The 18,407-nt window shown below is 32.4% G+C and overlaps 2 protein-coding genes and 1 non-coding gene across 4 annotated transcripts; 1 reads left to right on the top strand and 2 right to left on the bottom strand.

The window, feature by feature from the left end:
• The first annotated feature begins 168 nt into the window (after nt 1-168).
• Nucleotides 169-273, top strand: LOC132638949 (small nucleolar RNA R71). The gene has a single exon (XR_009582004.1). It is a non-coding gene; the product is annotated as a small nucleolar RNA R71 (small nucleolar RNA).
• Nucleotides 274-6,055: 5,782 nt separating this feature from the next.
• On the bottom strand, nt 6,056-6,604 carry LOC132637068 (dirigent protein 5-like). The gene has a single exon (XM_060354216.1). It carries the CDS (start codon nt 6,602-6,604, stop codon nt 6,056-6,058), a length of 549 nt encoding a protein of 182 aa, XP_060210199.1.
• Nucleotides 6,605-9,105: 2,501 nt separating this feature from the next.
• LOC132634832 (cation/H(+) antiporter 18-like) lies at nt 9,106-15,872 on the bottom strand. Of its 2 annotated transcripts, XM_060350935.1 has the most exons (4): nt 15,550-15,872; nt 13,529-13,780; nt 10,795-11,796; nt 9,106-10,538 (listed from the first exon to the last, which is right to left on the bottom strand). In XM_060350935.1, exons 2-4 carry the CDS (start codon nt 13,721-13,723, stop codon nt 9,324-9,326), a joined length of 2,412 nt encoding a protein of 803 aa, XP_060206918.1. In that variant the 5' UTR covers nt 13,724-13,780; nt 15,550-15,872; the 3' UTR covers nt 9,106-9,323. The 2 variants fall into 2 exon arrangements, with proteins under 2 accessions (XP_060206918.1, XP_060206919.1); XM_060350936.1 differs by lacking the exon at nt 15,550-15,872 and having other exon boundaries at nt 13,529-15,523.
• Between the last annotated feature and the right edge of the window lie 2,535 nt (nt 15,873-18,407).

The raw sequence follows: 18,407 nt of genomic DNA, 5'->3' as shown, positions 1-18,407 counted from the left end.
ACACGGTCAGATGGCCATTGAATGGCATTTTCAGAGATTTCATTCATCATCTGTAATGCTTCTTCTGTGGTTTTTCCCATTATGGACCCTCCTGCAGCTGCATCTATCACATTTCTAGAAGAAGGTTTTAACCTGTGATAAAAGATATACAGTTGCATATGTTCAGGAATATCATGATGTGGACATTTCCTTAACATTTCTTTTAATCTTTCCCAAGCTTGATAAACTGACTCAGTGTCAGTCTACAAGAAATTAGAAATCTTGTCTTAACTTTGTGGTTTTAGCAGGGGAAAAAAATTTATTTAAAAATTTATGAGTCATTTGGTCTCATGTGGTAATAGACCCTTGAGGCAAACTTCGCAACCAAGTCTTGGCATTTCCTTTTAAGGAAAAAGGAAATAGCCTTAACTTTGTTGCTTCAGGGGATACTCCATTATGCTTAGCAGTTTCAACAAGTTCCAGAAAATCGATTAAATGACTGTGTGGATCTTCACTTGGATCGCCAGTGAAGGTACAAGATTGTTGAATTGTTTGAATCAGGCTTGTCTTGATTTCAAAGTTATTGGCTGCTACTGGAGGTTTCCTAACACTGGATTCACAATTGAAGTGGTCTGGTCTAGCATAATCCCTTAGGATTCTGTTTGCTGGTCTTGGTGCCACTTCATCAAACTGATATTCTATATGGACCGGTGGTGGGATCTCCCGAGGATTAATGTTATCTCCTATTTGATGCTCCATTTTGTCACAAGTTATGTTTTGAGAAGATGTTTGTTCTTTCCTGCGAAATCGCAAAGATCTTTCAATTTCAGGATCGTAATTGACTAGCTCATTCGTAGAAGAACGGGTCATCATAAACTATCTGAAATTTGTAAGCAAAACTAATTCGTAAATTAGTAAAAGTTAATGAATAAAATTACAAAGATAATACAAATAATTAAAGCAATATGATTTTTTTTTTGAATTTATAATAAAATTACTAGCAATTAAGATAATACACACACAAAAAAAACAATATAATCTTATATAGATAAAAATAGTAAGAAATTCACAATGATATTGCAGCGGAGAGTACTAACTGTTGACACCTAATTTTGGCTCGATGTGCTTAAAATTAACGTTTTGGGGGGCTCTGATTCGTTAAAGAGCGCGAAATACATTTTATGGCCTCTCCGGATTTTTTTAATTTTGTAATTTGATTGCTTCCGGATGGAGTTGCGATTTTCTGGCTGCCTAATCTTCGTGTTTATATTTTTGGTTGTCGCTTTGTATTGATTTTTCACTGTTTGAACTTTTTTTTTGGCAAACCCGACTGATTTTCCTTCATTACTACTACTGCTATTAGGATTTTCTGCTACTGTTGTTATTATCGGACTATTTCTTAAATTATATTTGCTAAATAATGTTGATTTTATGCCGGAAAATACTACTCCGGTGGCCATTGGTATTGTGTTTAATCTTTCTCGGCCGACTAGCTACGAGCTCGCTGCCCGGGAATGTTGTTGACATTGTTATTCCTTTTATCGCATTTGTTAAAATAATTTGGGCGAATACTAAACCCAAATGGCCGATGAAGAAATTTCCGTCGATTTCCAAGGTCTCCCATGTACAAAAGACGGGTTTTTTATTTTAAGTTTATTCATTATTTCTTTAATTCATTCGATAGTTATTTATTCTCTTACTAACACTTTTACTAAGTGTTTATACAGGTACTCGGAGATACATCCCGAAGACGACACTCGGAAGGAACCCGAAGACTTCATCGAATCACTGTTTGTATTTACTTTTCGCATTTTTTTTATATATAACTGTACAAAACGTAAACTCATAGTATAGTGGAAACTTTATTTTTGGAACGACGGGTTGATATATTTATTTACTTGTTGCCTTGTTTGTTAAGCTTAAAATTGTCATTCGCTTTAGGCAAGACTTAGACCGTCAATACTTTCATAACTAGATTAAATTGACTTGGTATAAATACTTTGTTAAATAAATTCACACTTTTGACGATTAGGTAAAAATACTAGTCTATCCTTTATTTTATATTCTTTGTACACTCTTAATACAACTTATATTTTATATTGTTTCGTGTATACTAATACATATTTTAATTAAGACAAACCCACATTTTGACGCTAGGCATATATTAAGTCGTCCATTTACAAATCTTTTATTCTTTAGAGGCATTACACATTTTCACTCATTTTTTATCCACAACTCCTTATACTTATTTTTTACCAATACTTTTTACAATTATTTTGTTCCTTATTCTTTTGATAGGATATTCATTAAACAAACACTCTTTTTAACTAAACGGTAGAAACAAGTCAAATAAACTTCACTTTTCTGAATAATTTCGTTATATAAAATATTTACACCAATGGATATTCGTATTTTTTACATTCTTTATGGACTAATATACCTAGTTATACAATTCTTATACATTTTAGGGTTGTCGTACACTCTTTTACACTTGAAATATGTTATTTATATGTTTAATATACATGCATTTTTTAATATACATAGACGCACATTACATAGACGCACACTCTTTATATCCTTGATATATTTATTTTTACATAGTCTTACATTTTTTTTTATATTCTTAATATAGTTACACATTCTTTACACTAACATATACATACACTCTTTGTACTAACAAATATACTTTTATACTTACGATGTACATTCTCTTTATACTCTTTTATATATATTTTTTTACTATACATTCTTTATGAATACTTGATAATTGATATAAATATATTTTCATACACTGTATATACTTAGTATATTATGAAATCGCAACATTTTGAAAACAAGTAATAATAATGATAAACAGATAAATAATCCCCCTCTAGTGTTCAGTTAAACTAAGTTTAAGGACTGTTTTCGGATAGGCTCTGAGGATGCTTAATACCTTCCCCTCGGGGTAAATAAAACTTTATCTAGAATCTCATAGGTTTCGTGGACTAAAAATGGAGTAGACATACAATACATATAGGTTTCTTGTTTTTCCTTAAAAATAAGGTGGCGACTCTAACTCTTTTTAAACCAGTTAGAATAACCGGGAAGTTGCAAACTATTTTGGACCCGTACAAAATAGGGCATAACACTAACAATAATACTAATAAAATAATAAGATATAGGTTGACTATTAATTCAAATGATTAAAAAGATATAATATTATTATATGTAAACAATAAGTACAAGTAGTAGTATAATAATAATAATATGAGAGTACTCAGGAGATTTTTAATAGTAAGTATTATGAGGCAGTACTGACAATGTAAAAGGAAAAGAAAAATTATAATACTACTGTAAAAACATTAGTACAAATAACAACAACAATCATAGTAGTAGCGAAAACAAAAAGACAATAACAATAATAATAATAATAATAATAATAATAATAATAGGTTCTCAGATTAGTAATAAAATATTTAATCTGAAGTAGATCTGTGCCAATTCCCGGCAACGGCGCCAAAAAATTGACGAGGCCAATGTATATAGGATTTTCTGCTCGTACTCAGTCAAATTCTAGTATAGTTTATGATATCGTCCCACAGAGATTGGACAATCTAGGCTACAGACTTTTAATATTTTGACTACTATTTGGGAGAATCAGATTGATGAAAGGTGAGTTTGGAATTATAAATTACTTAAATTAAAGCGAACAACTTCCGAAGGATTTACAGTTTAAAAGAGTTGGAAATCATTGAATTCACTTGATATATCATTACAATAAAATCTCAGTTTCTACACATATTTTCTAAAGAATAATTGCTTATTGCTAATACAATTATATTTTCACACTAAGAAATAAATAATTAATTAACACTCCGCGAGGTTATGTCAATTAATTGACTTAAGCTTAGCTATGATTAAACTGAAACATCTTGCCTGAATTGTGCTCAAGGGTAATTAAAACTTCGTGAGAATATTTTTACTAAAAATCAATAATCTTCCGTGAGAATTAAAACTGAGGCAAGCAAAATTACAGACTTGAAATAATAATCTTACTAAAAATTACTCTCACTCTAATATTCTATTCATCAGTTATTATATATTAATTTTGCTCCGTGAGAATTACAAAATTAATATAAGAATAACTTAGATATAAAATATATAGATGTGATAATAATGATTAAAAGATCAATATTCCAGCACACTATGAAATATAAATAGAAGATTTCAAGCTAAGAATGTATTGAAACTGAGATAGAATTATAATTATATCAAGCTTCATCAACTATCCCAACAAAAAGAAATTACTCCATTGTGAAGTAAGAAAAGCTAAAGAGAACTTCCAAAAGACTAAACATATTTTAAGAAAAAGACTAGAGAAAAGAGACCAAGAGTAACTCTTTTCTCTCTAGGAAGCTTAGAACTAGAATGGAAATTAGATACAAAAGTGGGATGCCCCTTTCTTCTACAACATATGCCTATTTATAGAAAAATTCCTAGAAGCCTTGGAGAGACATTGCAAGAGAAATTCAATATAATAATACATCCTTGATGAGAAATTGGCATGGCAAATTATCAAGCAATCTTGAGAATTTGGCATGATAATTTGTCATGAAATTTTGGTGAGAATTTGTCATAACTTTGTTTCTCTTGACTTTGTGTAGTCTTTGGTGAATTTGTCACGGATGCATCCTCCTTTCTTGGCTTTTGGTTCTTGCTGCTTCTCTTTTTCCATGTATTCTTTTCCTGCAAGATTTGTTAGAAAAGTGCGAGATTATGATATAAATTATTCATATTTTATTTTTAAAATATTTTATTTTTATATTTAAATTACCTGAATAATTTATACCCATCACATTTGTTTCAAGTATACTTTGAATAAAATTAGATAATACCGTTGATACATCTACAGAATATTATTATAAAAATAAATACAAAATTATAAATAATAATTTGTTTTGAGTATTATAATAAAAAATTATTTCAAGAGTAAGAAAATCTATGTTATACGTTTTATTAAATAGACAGAAGTGAACAAAAGACAATTTAATATGAAGTCACATGTCAATGAAACAATATTAAGTAATGGATAATGCAATGACAGTAGATAAAATTGTAGAAAAGAGAATTTTTCTAAAATTATTTTTTATAGTGTAGATATATTTGGATAAGATTATTTGAACTCAAACCATAACAGACAAAGTTAAAGATAAGAAATATTGAATAACAAAAGAGTTTCAAGCCTTGGCAATGTAATGATACCAAGTAATAAATATAATACCTATAACTATAAACAAAGAATACAAATGTCAAAAACTTTAATGCAGAAATATAGAGAAATAAGACTTATGTATATATAAAAGATTAAGTATAAACTCAAATAGTTAATACTCACTGCGCATCGCGCGGGTATGTATACTAGTATTTATAATAAAAGTAATTCCTAGTTTGTTTGTCATAACGACTTCATTGACAAACGAAAAAGGAACTACTAAAAATATGAAATGAAGAAAAAGATTCTTTCTTGCCTCCTTCTATGTCCAACAAGTAATGCCAGAAAACACAAGGATTTAGAGCATATAGAGGTACAAATTTACCTTTAAATTTGTGGGTAACTTAAAGAACCTTTATAGAAGCTAATTTCATGCTTGGTAATTAGACATTGTAATTAGGATAATAATTTTTTTTTGTCCCTCGGTTATTAGTAAATTCTTATTTTTGTCCTTGTGATACCTTGTCAAGCATATTTAACCTTCAATTAACAAAAATATGTGTTTTTAGTGCCTTTATATAGGAAATATGTTATATTTTGATTTTTTTAGAACCACATTACCTTCGAAGATTGAGTATAACAATACATGAATAAAATTACACACAGTCAATACGGTTGATAATTCCGTAAATTAGGGAAGGGTCGCAAACAAAAGGATGAAAAGTGCACTCCTTCAACTAATTAAATGTTTAATATACTCAGTTAGATATCACAAAGGACAAAATCCGAATTTATTGATAACTGAGGGACCAAACGTGCTATTAAACTTCGTAACAATTGTACCCAAAAAAACCAATAATATGCTTAAGCAAATAGTACTATCTAATAGCATTCATACAACTTAATATCCATCTTGAGACGAAAATAACCAAAACCTTCAACAGCATCAGTACTTAGTGTTACAACACCTCTAGCCATGAAGAAATCTCCAGTCCCTCCAACAATACTAAGGTCCCTATTTTTTTCTTCAATAATATCTGCCCCCATAATATTTAATGTACCATTATACTCACTAGAATTAAACACCAAAGTATAAGCAAACCATGCATTATACTTACTCTTCATATCATATAAATAAAATCCTTGAGCTCGTGCCACGGGTGTTGACACCAAATTTTGATCTTTTGTTATTGGATCGTCAAAGACAACTAACATCCCAAAATTGAAATCTCCTAGGACATTAGGAGGATTTGAGACTTTTGCAGATGTAGCGTTTGCAGAATTTGTTACGTTGAAAAGGATGTCATGGTAATAGAGAACGAGTCGTTTGCAGGGTTTATGTGGTTTTAGGGTAGTTTTAGAATTGGCTATGAGAAAAAAAGAAGTGAGTATAATAAAAAGGATCTTGGCATAACATGAAGATTTCTCCATGGTTTAATTGTTGAGAGATTTTAGGGATTTATTCAAGTTTATATAGTGTAAAGACTCTTGATGTTATATTGATCAGTGATCAAGAATATACTTTAGTAGCTTAGTTCGATATTTGAAGAAATTTTTATTTGTTTGTTTCTATGTTTGTATACAGAGTTGAAGACAAAGTTAAGCTGCACGAACTCCTTTTTTAAATCATGACTTGAAAATTCACAATCCGACTTGTCTTATTTAGTGTTGTCATACTTGAAAATCTTAGAGATATAGTAATAAATTTGTACTCTTTTTAACAAATAAGACAAAGCTGCCCAGCTGATTATTAGACAAATTTAGAAAAATGGGGATGCTTATTGCCTACCACTATGACGATGCTAAACTAAGATATTAGAAGTGACATTTATCATCGTCTTTATTTTTTATATTTTTGCATGCGTGACTGGATCCAAATTGCAAACTTCAACCTTTCAAGTTTTAAGTTCGAGCTTAGGAAATGGAGAAACTTATAATGGCTAGCTGGACACTACTAAAAAGGTGAATCTCTGATAGACATTCTGTCGGAATCGATTTCGATGAGCTTTTTTAGTAGTGTGATAGGAAGCGCTTCCCCTTTTATAAGTCCTATGCAACATGAATCTGGATTAATGAGGTCAATATATATATATATATTCCAAATAACAGATGGTTATAGCGGAAAAAACTGCAGCCTTGCATGACCCTCTACTTGGTTGTTATTTAGTTTGGACCTTTTACACACCACCACCACCACACCCCCCCCCCCCCCCCAAACAATATTCTAGGAGTCTTCATTACCTAGAAGCATGTAAAATTTAGGTCCAGAATAGTAGTAGATGTTTACAGTAAGAGACCAAAATCCATTTGTCTGGTTTCAAAGTTCTATAAGAAATTGGGCTAACAAGTGAAACAAGGTTGGGCCGAGTTCATCAGATTGTCATCAGCAAAATCAAGAAATTACACCCAATGACCTTAAAAATGGGTAGTCTTGAACTTTTAACCCCGCTTCCCTTATGGATAAACCTTGAAGGTAAATGTTAAAAGTTGTTAAACTTGAAATTTTGGCCATGGGACAAGCGAGGTTAAAAGTTCAAGACCAACCACCTCCAAGGTCATTCTTCACCCGAGCAAATTTGATCAGAAGTGTTAAACTCTTATAGAGTTATTAACAAAGTTGATCAAAATTTAGAGACTCAAAACAAGTCATGAAAAGGTTGGAACCAATAACACATTATCAACACTAAAGAAGCCTCAAAAAACATTACCAGTATTATATATGGATTTAAATTACGATTAGTTTAAAGATTTTCTATCCCGTCAGGTTGTTTAACCTATAATAGAAGGTTAGTTACCAGTTTATCAAGACTCAGTTAAACTTGTCGTAAAAGTTTACCTGCAATTACCTTATAAGTGACATCATTGTGTAAATATTAGTCGGTGCATAAAACTTAAACTCATTATACAGTCAAACCTCTCTATAATTGTCATTCGTTATAACGGCATTTCACTGTAACAGTTTGATTTTCTCCAGAACCGATTTTTCATGTTATATTTTACTTCTTTATAACAGCAGTAGCGTTCATTATAGCGGTATACGCTTTGTAAAATTACCTCTCTATATCAGCCATACTCAAATATTGTGTAATACTCCCTCCGATTCAAAAAGAGTGTCCACTTAGCTTTTATTTTTTGGTTCAAAAAGGGTGTTCACTTACCTAATCAAGAAAGAATTAACATTATTTTTTTAGATTTGCCCTTATTAAGTATTAAGTGACCAAATCCCAATACTTATTTAATTTGGGATAGTTTAGTCAAAATACCTATTTTTGCATGGGAGTTAGTATTTTCTTAAGAGGTGTGTAAATGGCTAAATGGACAATCTTTTTGAACTGGGGGAAGTAACCTTTTGTAAGAAATATATTATGTAAAAAAATAAAATATTATAATATTTATGGTAATCATCAAGAGAAAGCTATTGAATTCCTTTTTGCTGAAAGTTTGGACAAAAATCTTCATTAATTCAAGCGTTATATTATCACTAAGAGACTGGAATTTACGAAACAACCTACAATTGTAGAATTCTTACGTCAAACTTGAAATATTTAAATTTTCTATTTATTTAAAATGCATATGCTCCTTAGTACGGTACAACTAGTTATGAATTTATTAGTCACTTTAATTTTTATTAATGAAACAGAAAAATCAATCGAGATTTTAAAATTAACAAATATTTTGTTTTCGTTATTAACATGAGTATAAAAAAAGTATAGAAAAATAAATTTATGTGTATTTTTATTTATAACAGCTAAATGAGATATATAAACATCAAATGCTAGTATAACATACAGCACCTCACTATAGAGAGGTTTGACCGTACATTGCAGTTACTCATTTATCATTCAGTCCCGCCAGAGCAAAATCCAACTGTGGTTCAACAACCAAGACAAACACTGATAAATCTAAGGCAGCAAAGTTGAAACTCATAAAGGAACAAAAAAGATTGATGCAAATGCCATTTAGCAGCAAATAACTTGAAGAGTTTGCAGTTTTACAGTAACAGAACAGAAGGTAAACCGAGGGAAACAAGTACATGTATATAAAGCCTTGAGTACTAGTAATGTTCTTTCTTTAGTTGGTAATTCATTCTTGATATATTACTGTACATTGAATACTTAAAAACCTTGATGAATTGCTAGCAAATCTACGTTTATTCTGAATCACAATCGCCGTCTGATGACTCTCCTTCCTTCAAAGAACTGAGAGATTCTCGGGGTAACTGGCTCCGATACTGCTGCACCACCAACACCGATGCTGAAGTTGAAAATTCCGGCGATGTCAACAAGTTCCCCAAAGACCCCAATTCTGGACAGTCGCTTTTTTTATCCAAAGCTACAACTACTTGTCCCTCGGGCATTCTGCCAACCAGAAACAGATTGCAGCGGTTGTACTCGCGGATTGCTTCTATAGTCCCTCGAGCATCTTTCACGGTCCTCTCCTCGAATTTTACTGAGACATCTATGGAAGACTTGTGCTTTACATCAGCAAGGAACTCTTCATCCTCAGATCGAGCCTTGGGGCTAGTGTTGTTGTCGTTCATTTCCACCTTGACACTTTTCCCGGTAACCTCGGGGTCCACTATGAACCGAACCACCACCAAACTAATGCCAGGGTGCTCGGCTATGCGGACCCCATAAGCAAGCGCTTCGCGATCATCATGGCCACCGAAGAATAAGGCAGTTATTGAAAAGTCAACATTACTTGAAGATATATGAGCAGCTCCACCGAGACCCCGGTCAACTAATATGCCAACCGAACATGGTGCATGCTGAAGAACTCTCCTGTTCACATGCCTAAGATCGGCTCGGGTTGTTTCCAAATGTCCATCGAGTCTCGGGTGCTTATGAAACGGGAGAATTATCATTGCAACCCTTTTTCTCTCAGCACTAGTTACTATGTCCTCGTGCATGCTGTTCATAGGAGATATTGCAGTAGTCGGTCGAATAGACACCTTACTTAGATTCGAGAAAGTCTCGAAAGCTACAACGATTTGATTCGAGTCTTGCACCTGTTCGGTGTTCCAAAAGGGCAGTCCGTTCTTTTTCGCCTTGTGGACCATAAGGATTGCAGAAGACCTTTCCGAAAGCTCCATGAGATGCATTGCGTAGACACGAAGCCCTTCCCTCTTCTCAGTACCCCGAGAAACCTCAATGAGATTCAGCATTGCAGGAATGTTCCTTGTGCTGTGGAAGCATGTCAAGATTCGGAGCTGTTTACTTGTGTTTTTCCTCTCAATAGTTCTGTGTTTGTATGCTGTCACAGCCAGTTTAGCCGGCTTATATACTGATATCACTATAGGTGTCGTGATGAACGTCGTGAAGAGAGCCATCAACACCATAATGGCAAATGTCTGATCGTTAAGCACCTGCAAAACCGATCATCGGTCAAAAAACGATACTACAAAACTATTAGTACAATCAAGACCTCTCTATAAAAGTCATCCTCTATAATAGCATTTCACTATAACAGCCAGATTTACTATAGAACCGATCTTTCATGTTATGTTGTTTCATAACAGCATTTTGCTATAACAGCAAAAAATTATCGAAAAAGATGATGCTGTTATAAAGAGGTTTGACAGTAAATCTAAAATGAAGGAAGTTTAATCAAGCTGAACTTACTCCTCTATCTTTGCCTATGTTGAGAACAATGAGCTCCACCAACCCTTTAGTATTCATCAAAAAACCGAGAGTTACAGCCTCTTGGAACGGCATTTTGCACAGTAGTGACACCACAATAGTGCCAACAATCTTCCCAAAACACGCCGTAAATATGACAAGAACAAGAAGACCCCATGATTGAGCCCCTTGAATAGTAGCTACATTCGTTTTCAATCCACTGGACACAAAGTAGAGAGGAAGAAATAGACCAGACACGAGATCCTCGACTTTTTCCACTAGAGCACCCGCGAATGGCCCTTCCTTCGGGACAAGAACTCCGAGCACAAAAGCTCCAAACAGGGCGTGAATACCAATCATGTCGGTAACAAATCCTGCAGCCAAAACAGCTGCCAGCGTAGCACAGACGTATTTTTCGTCTACAGGCTCACCCTCGGAACAACGTCTAGCCATCCATTTGAATATACGAGGAGCAATGAATATGCAGAGGAGCACGAAACCGGTCCCACTCAAAAGGACCCACAACGAAATAACGGGAGATTTACCAGCTCCAGAGAGGGCAACAGCTAGAGCAAGTAGAATCCACGCAGCCACGTCATTGACTGCTGCAGCAGACATGGCCATTTGACCGACATCTGTTGTTAAAAGCTTGAGTTCAGCAAGGATACGAGCCAAAACGGGGAAGGCAGTGATAGAAAGGGCTACTCCCATGAAGATCAGAAAAGGGCCTTGATTAACTCCTTGATTTATAGTTGCCCGTAGAACAAAGGATGTTCCAATTCCTAATGCCAATGGGAAACTGATTCCTGCAAGGGCAATGCTTAGAGCTTTCTTTCCAGTCCGACGAAGGGATTTTGGATCTAGCTCAAGTCCAACGAGGAAGAGAAAGAAGAGGAGTCCGAAATTGGCTAAGGTATCGAGTACTGTAAGGCTCTTCGGTGGAAATATAGCTTGCAGATACTTTTCGTTGCGGCCTAAAGCAGATGGACCTAGTAGAACCCCTCCCTAACAAAAGAAAAAATCAGATCAGCTCAATTTCTTGAACTAGCAAGTAACAATCAATGTAATAATTAGATGCTCTTGTGGGACCTTTGCACAATTATCATTCAAACATTCTTCCATGATATCACAAATCGTTAATATAAGAGAACTCAACCACAATAAATAGTTTAGACTCATCGTTAGTGGCATATATCTAAGAGAGTTAATCTCTACTATATTCATTGACAAGTTCTAATTAGATCCTTTGCATTATGATAGCTAATTGGTTTTACTCCTTACATACTCAAAACATCAGTCAATTTTACTCCTTACATACTCAAAACTTTAGTCAAATCAGAGGAAGACTGGAGTAAAATTCATCTAAAGTTCTTCATGATTTTTTCATTGTGATGTTAAATAACTGGCAACTTCTCCATCAAGATCAAATCATATTGGAGTTTCACAGGTGAATCAAATGAAATTAGATTACAATAATAGAAACTTAGAATTATGATCTCACACAAGTTCCAATTTTTCTGGAATAGATGTTCCTTAGGTTGGATTTCAACTGCCAGCTTTAACCAACAGTAGCATATCAAATGCTTTAGGATTAGTTAAAGTCTTCATATTTGATTCCCAATATATGCTTAAGCAAAAAGGCTTGCTTTAATGACAAATTACCAAGGAATCATCTAGGGAACTTAACAGTTAGGAGAAAAATAATAGAGGACCATGTGTTTTTTGAGTTAGTCTAAACTAACAAAAGGAACAAGAATGCTGAACTTTCAAGATAACAATATAAATATACTTTATCAAAGTATAAGCAACATAAATATATTACACCAATCATCCTTCCCACAAATGTTTCCTAGAAGAGGGCAACTATAAAGCTTATAGGAGAAAATTGTGAAACATAATGTATAACTCAAGAAAAAGTTGAAAACACCTGCATATTGGGTAAAATAGTGAAACACAGTAAAACTCAAAAAAAAAAAAAAAAAAGTGAAAGCACCTGCATCTAAGTTTTGATGGACAAAATTACCGAGTAATTGTGCTGGTAAGAGTTAATAAGTGTCCACAGTGGCGGGTGAAATTATTCTATAGTCAAAATTTCAACTGAACGATCATTTTCAATTGAAAAATCACTAAACGTTCAAAAAGAAAACAATTGAATGCATAATTAAAAAATGTGATGGGTCCACTATAAGAACTAAAGGTTACAAGTTTGACCCATCAAATTTAAATCCGAAATCCATTTCTAAGCATCCAGTAAAATGGTAGAGACGCGTCCAACTATAAGCTTATTGGAAAAACCGTAAAACAACAAATAAACTCAAGAAAATAACTAAAAACACCTTCATCTCCCTAAGTCTTGTCGGTAGTAAGTATCCTCAGATGTAGCATATAGTCAACAAATTCAATTTAACCCATCATTTTAACACAGAGTACACTTGTATTAAGTTGCACGGACTCTCCGAAAATGTTGTCACACTCATGTCGAATTTAAAAAATGCACTACTTTTAAAAAATTCAACACTTGTCCACATTTCTAAAGAGTCCTAGCAACATAGTACTTTTATATGTGAAAAATCACTAAACTTTTTTGTAAAAAAAAAAATTGATCCCATAATTCTAAGTGTGTCGTGAGTTCAACGGTAAGAATTTAAAGGTTTGAACCAATCAAATGTCCATTTGCATGTCCGAACACCACTGATATACACAAGCATAAAGTAAAATAGAAATAATATATACTTACAACAATCTCAGCAATGACTCTAGGTTGTCTCAATGGTCTGAGAAGATAAGCAAGAAGACGAGTAAGCACAAGAACTAAACATATCTGAACAATGGCCAAAGGAAGTGCATAGTCCAATGGATTATCCCCTTGAAATACTCCATTAGAGGCTGCTTTCATTAGTGATGGACACTCCACAGTTTCATGTGAAGCCATAATAAAACAACCCCACTTGATCAAATCACAAAATGATTAAATCTTTCTCTTCAATCTCTGCAAAATTTGTACATATTCAAGAACACAGAGTCATATGATAAAGAGTCTCTTTTCGCTTATATATATAGATGGGAATAATGAAATCCTAGTGATATAATCAAATTTATTACGGGATTTAATCCTAATCCAGTGCTGATTTGGATTTCGGTCACTTCACTAAATTAGCGGAAAGATTAACTTCCTTGAAAATTGCTAATTTGTCACTTTTTTTTGTTTCCCTTTCAGACCCTAGTAAAGTATTTGTGCATGGAGAAATATTGATAAGAGTCTACAATCTTCTTCTTCTTTTTTTTTTTTTTTTTTGGTTAAAAGAGTCTAGAATATAGAGCGCCAGATACATTTAATTTTTTTTCTTTCCCGAGTAAGATATATGTTTAATTTAGTTTCGTGTAACATTTATGTAAAGTTAAAAAAAAGGACATGCAAACAAGAAAATTTACTTCCTCCCCAGAAAAAATCAGCCGATTCAGAATTTTGGTCCCTTAACTATTAACAAATTTTTATTTTAGTCCTTGTAATTTCTTACAAAACATATTTAATCTTTGATTGATTGAGTTTTTAGTCCCTGTACCATATGAAAATATGTTATATTTGGACTTTCTTTAGAACTATAATACAGTCAAGTATGAAGTAATAGTACAAATTTAACATGAAACATGATAATTAAGTGGTGAAACAATTGGTAATCATGGCAAATTTGTGAATATTAATTATTCACAAGCAAAGGGATCAAAAGTGTGATTCAATCAATTAAAGATCAAATGTGCTTAATTAAATATTACATGCACCAACATTGGAATTTATCAACTAAGAGACCAGAAGTGCTATCAACCCAATTTTAACGTAAACTTAACCGTTGAACTTTTTTAAATTTTTACTAAATGTTATTACAATTACAAAAAAAAATTAAAAAAATCTCTTATACTTAAAATATTTTTAAAAAAACAGAATTAGATAAAAAAAAATTAGCGTAAAAAGACAAAAAGGAAAATCTAACGGTATTGTGGCATTATATTAAAACCTTAATTTGGCTTCTAGCGTATTTTAATGCTGGTAGAGGGTGGCAGAAATTAGTTATGTCTATTAATTAACAAATGAGGAAAACTAGACTCATTGACAACCTTATACGTGTCTTCCCTTCTTCCAGCTGAATCATATTGCTCCAGTTTGCCACCTCAATGACCCTATGTAGATTCCTTCCTAATTATTTGCATCATCATGATCTATTTTCCGTTTAAGTTCATAATCTTGAATTCCAATATTTGTGGCTATTCATTTAAATTCGCGTCAGAGAAATAAATTATGCTCTATTAAAATAATATTTCTAATCCTCATAATGCAAACATGAAATTTATATTACCACCAAAGTGTGAACTCACTCTTGCAGATGTGAACTCACTTACATAGTCTTTTTGCTTCATTTCATGCAAAGAAATTACTGTATGAGGAGTCAAAGAAAAAAAAAATTGATCATAATTTTAAAGAAATTACTATCTGAGAAGCAAAATTATTTGGGCTTTCTTCTTTACAATCACCCAAATGGCAGCAACAGAAATTATAACCTCCAAAATCCTTCCATTGCTAAGCTACATATATGCCTAATGTTTATTTGTTACATACTTGTGATAATTACATGTACACATGTATGTGTATATATGTCATATGTATTGTATGAAGAATGACGATTCGTATGATGAGAAATAAAAAGAACAAAAATTCTAGCGATTAAAGTTGAATCAACTATTTTCGACGTAAAAGAGAAGTACCTGAATTATGAGAAATTTGGTTATCTGTTCACTATTGCAGCATTTCCTTGCAACTTTTAACAAATAATTTTTGTAGGGAAAAAATCTAGCTTTTTGGGATTAATGTATGCTTAATTCTTGTTTGGATGATGACAAAATGAGAGATGTAGTGAGGGAAAGAGGAAAGGAAAAGACAAAGTAATGAGGAAACAGAACCAAACAAGCTAGAGAAGAGAGAAGAATAGGTTCTGTTCTGTCTTTTCGAGAAAAATTTAAGGTTTTTGTCTTGCACTACTACTCTTCTTCAAAATCACTATTGCTATTTATACCAATTTATGTTCAAGGGACACTAGGGACAAGATCCACTCTACTTGAACTATATAGAAAATTTAATAATTTTAAGATATATATATATATATATATATACATACCTGTATTAAATTAATTAGAGATTTCTCATTGAATTAAAGAAAGTAAATTGGTGTTAGAGTTAGTTAAAAATTTAGCATTAATGCTTTAAAAAGATCAGATTAATTATATGTAACCATGGCAAGAGATATAATCTGGAAATATATTAAAGTTTTCCTTTTGGTGCGTGTGAACTAGATATAATTTGGAAATATATTAAAGTTATTTCTTTTGGTGGGAGTGTGTGTGGGTGGAGAGTGTTGAGAATGCTCGAATCTAAGATACTCTAAAAGGGAAACTTCTTAATTAATTAAAAGTATTTTGGATTAAGATAGTATATACAAAGAAAGTGGTATAATGGCTGGCAAATGTTCGAAAAAGAAGCAAGCTGCATGTTTCTGCCAGTCAGTTTCAAGAGCACGTGCAGTACTATTTAGACTTCTTATGCCTGTGGACAATACAGTACAAGAGGCTATGATTATAATGAAGTTCACATTATGCCTGTGGACAATCTTAAGTAATTAGGATTTAAGCGTCACATACATTTTTAACCATATCCACTTGTGTCTGCCTTTAATAGTTTAATCTAATTTCTACATAAATCACTCAATTAAGATCTACAACAACCAATCAAAAAATTTGTGGCTTGTCATTATTTTATTTTATATTCTAATGTGGAACTTACAGAGTAACAAAGCGTTGATTTAACGAGGTAGCTAGCGTGTGACGTATAATAACTTGGTGTTTGAAATTTGACCTTTTGACTATTTGTATTTTGGCAGAATGCAAATGTAATTCAGTTATTTTAATTACGCGATCAAGAATAGTTTTAAATTTAACTATTTTAATTTATAAAGTTATGTGACAATATATGAAATTAATTTCCCTTTTCTCTTTTCATTGGTCTTCTTAAATGAAGAAGGGGCATCTAATGTTACAAGTATCTAAAAATTTGATTAACACCATGTTAACACTTGGGAGTGAAAATAATAATGATAATTAAGGCAAGCATGAATTAATACGTCTCGTTTCCATGGTCAAGCCTTCAACTAAAAGTCTAAAAGTATACATGTGATTTTCCAGAAGGAAAGCCCCCAAAAAGTGGGATTTAAGGGACCAAAAGACACCTAAAAGTGGGATTTAAGGGACCAAAAGACACCTATTTGTTCAAAACGTTAGTAAGAAAATTTATAAAATTGATATAGCTTGTGAATTCAAATTTCTTTTTACACATGGGCGAGCGATAGTTCAATACGTCTGTCATTTCTTATTTTTCACACTAAATGCCGCAATATATGAGAGATTCTTTCTTATCTAGACGTGAATATAATAATAATGAAAAAAAAAAGGTTTGTCATCAACACTATTTATAACTAGGATTTAAATTATATACATGGGCAAATAACAAATTTTGTACTATAATTTTCATAAATGTGACTAATTCTAAGAGGTATGTACCTGCTATCTCCCACCAACACAAGATTATACAAGGTTGTCCATAAAAGCTTGGACAGGTATGAATAATTCACCTAGTATTTTTGCTTTTGTCAAAACTTGACCTCATGATTCTCAACTCACTTCATTAACTATTAGTTTTATCAGATATTTTATGTTCTTTTATCATATTTTTGGTTACCAATTCTCGCTTAGTATAAATAGAGTGACTTTTATGTAGCTAATTATAAAAAATAAAAATAAAATAAAAAAAGTGTACTTTAGCCTACTCACAGAGACCTCATAATGTACGACTAATTTTTATTTTTTGAGGATGATATACGAAATAATACTACTGTCATTTATGCGTGATTTTTTTTGTCTTTTCATCTACTTTTTTGAGCTAGCGACAGTTGATGCTCGAGTATCTCATGAAATCTGACCCCCAAAAAAGTAAAACTCAAGGGTAGATAAAAATTTAAAAACAGAGAATTTTGATCCCTCTACTTTTTGTCAACCAAATCTTTCTTTTTAAGTTCCCTCATTAATTAAGTTCTTCCAAAGGTGATGGTCCGACTATATAACTACGGCCTACGTAATGAATATAAATTTGTAATTTCATGTGCATGCATCTTTATGCAACAAGTATGGGATGACTAGTTAAAACTCTTAAAATAAAGTGATTTATAGAGCATGCAAATGGATAGGCCCGTGAGTCTTTATTATTTCTATCTCCCCTTTTTTTTTTTTTTTTTTTTTAATTATATATATCCAAGCCTCAATGTATAATCCTGTGACTGCAACCAGATAGTCTCATTGACTTTCCAGTTGGGGATGTTGCTAAATTTTCCATCCATCATATTATTATGGTTGATTTATGCAAATGTCCTTTTCTACACCCCTACTTAGATTTTTGTCCCTATTCTTAAAAGTTGTGAAAAATATAATATTTAGAAAATACCCTTTCTGATAACATTAGACTCAGGTCTAATGTATGTTCATATATTTCTCAACCTTATAGACAAAACATTAAATTG

Source organism: Lycium barbarum, chromosome 4 (genome assembly GCF_019175385.1).
Source record: "Lycium barbarum isolate Lr01 chromosome 4, ASM1917538v2, whole genome shotgun sequence".
In the NCBI taxonomy this organism is placed as follows: domain Eukaryota; kingdom Viridiplantae; phylum Streptophyta; class Magnoliopsida; order Solanales; family Solanaceae; genus Lycium; species Lycium barbarum.
The sequence above is the reverse complement of the archived record's forward strand: the minus strand, read 5'-3'. Positions and strand labels throughout refer to the sequence as shown.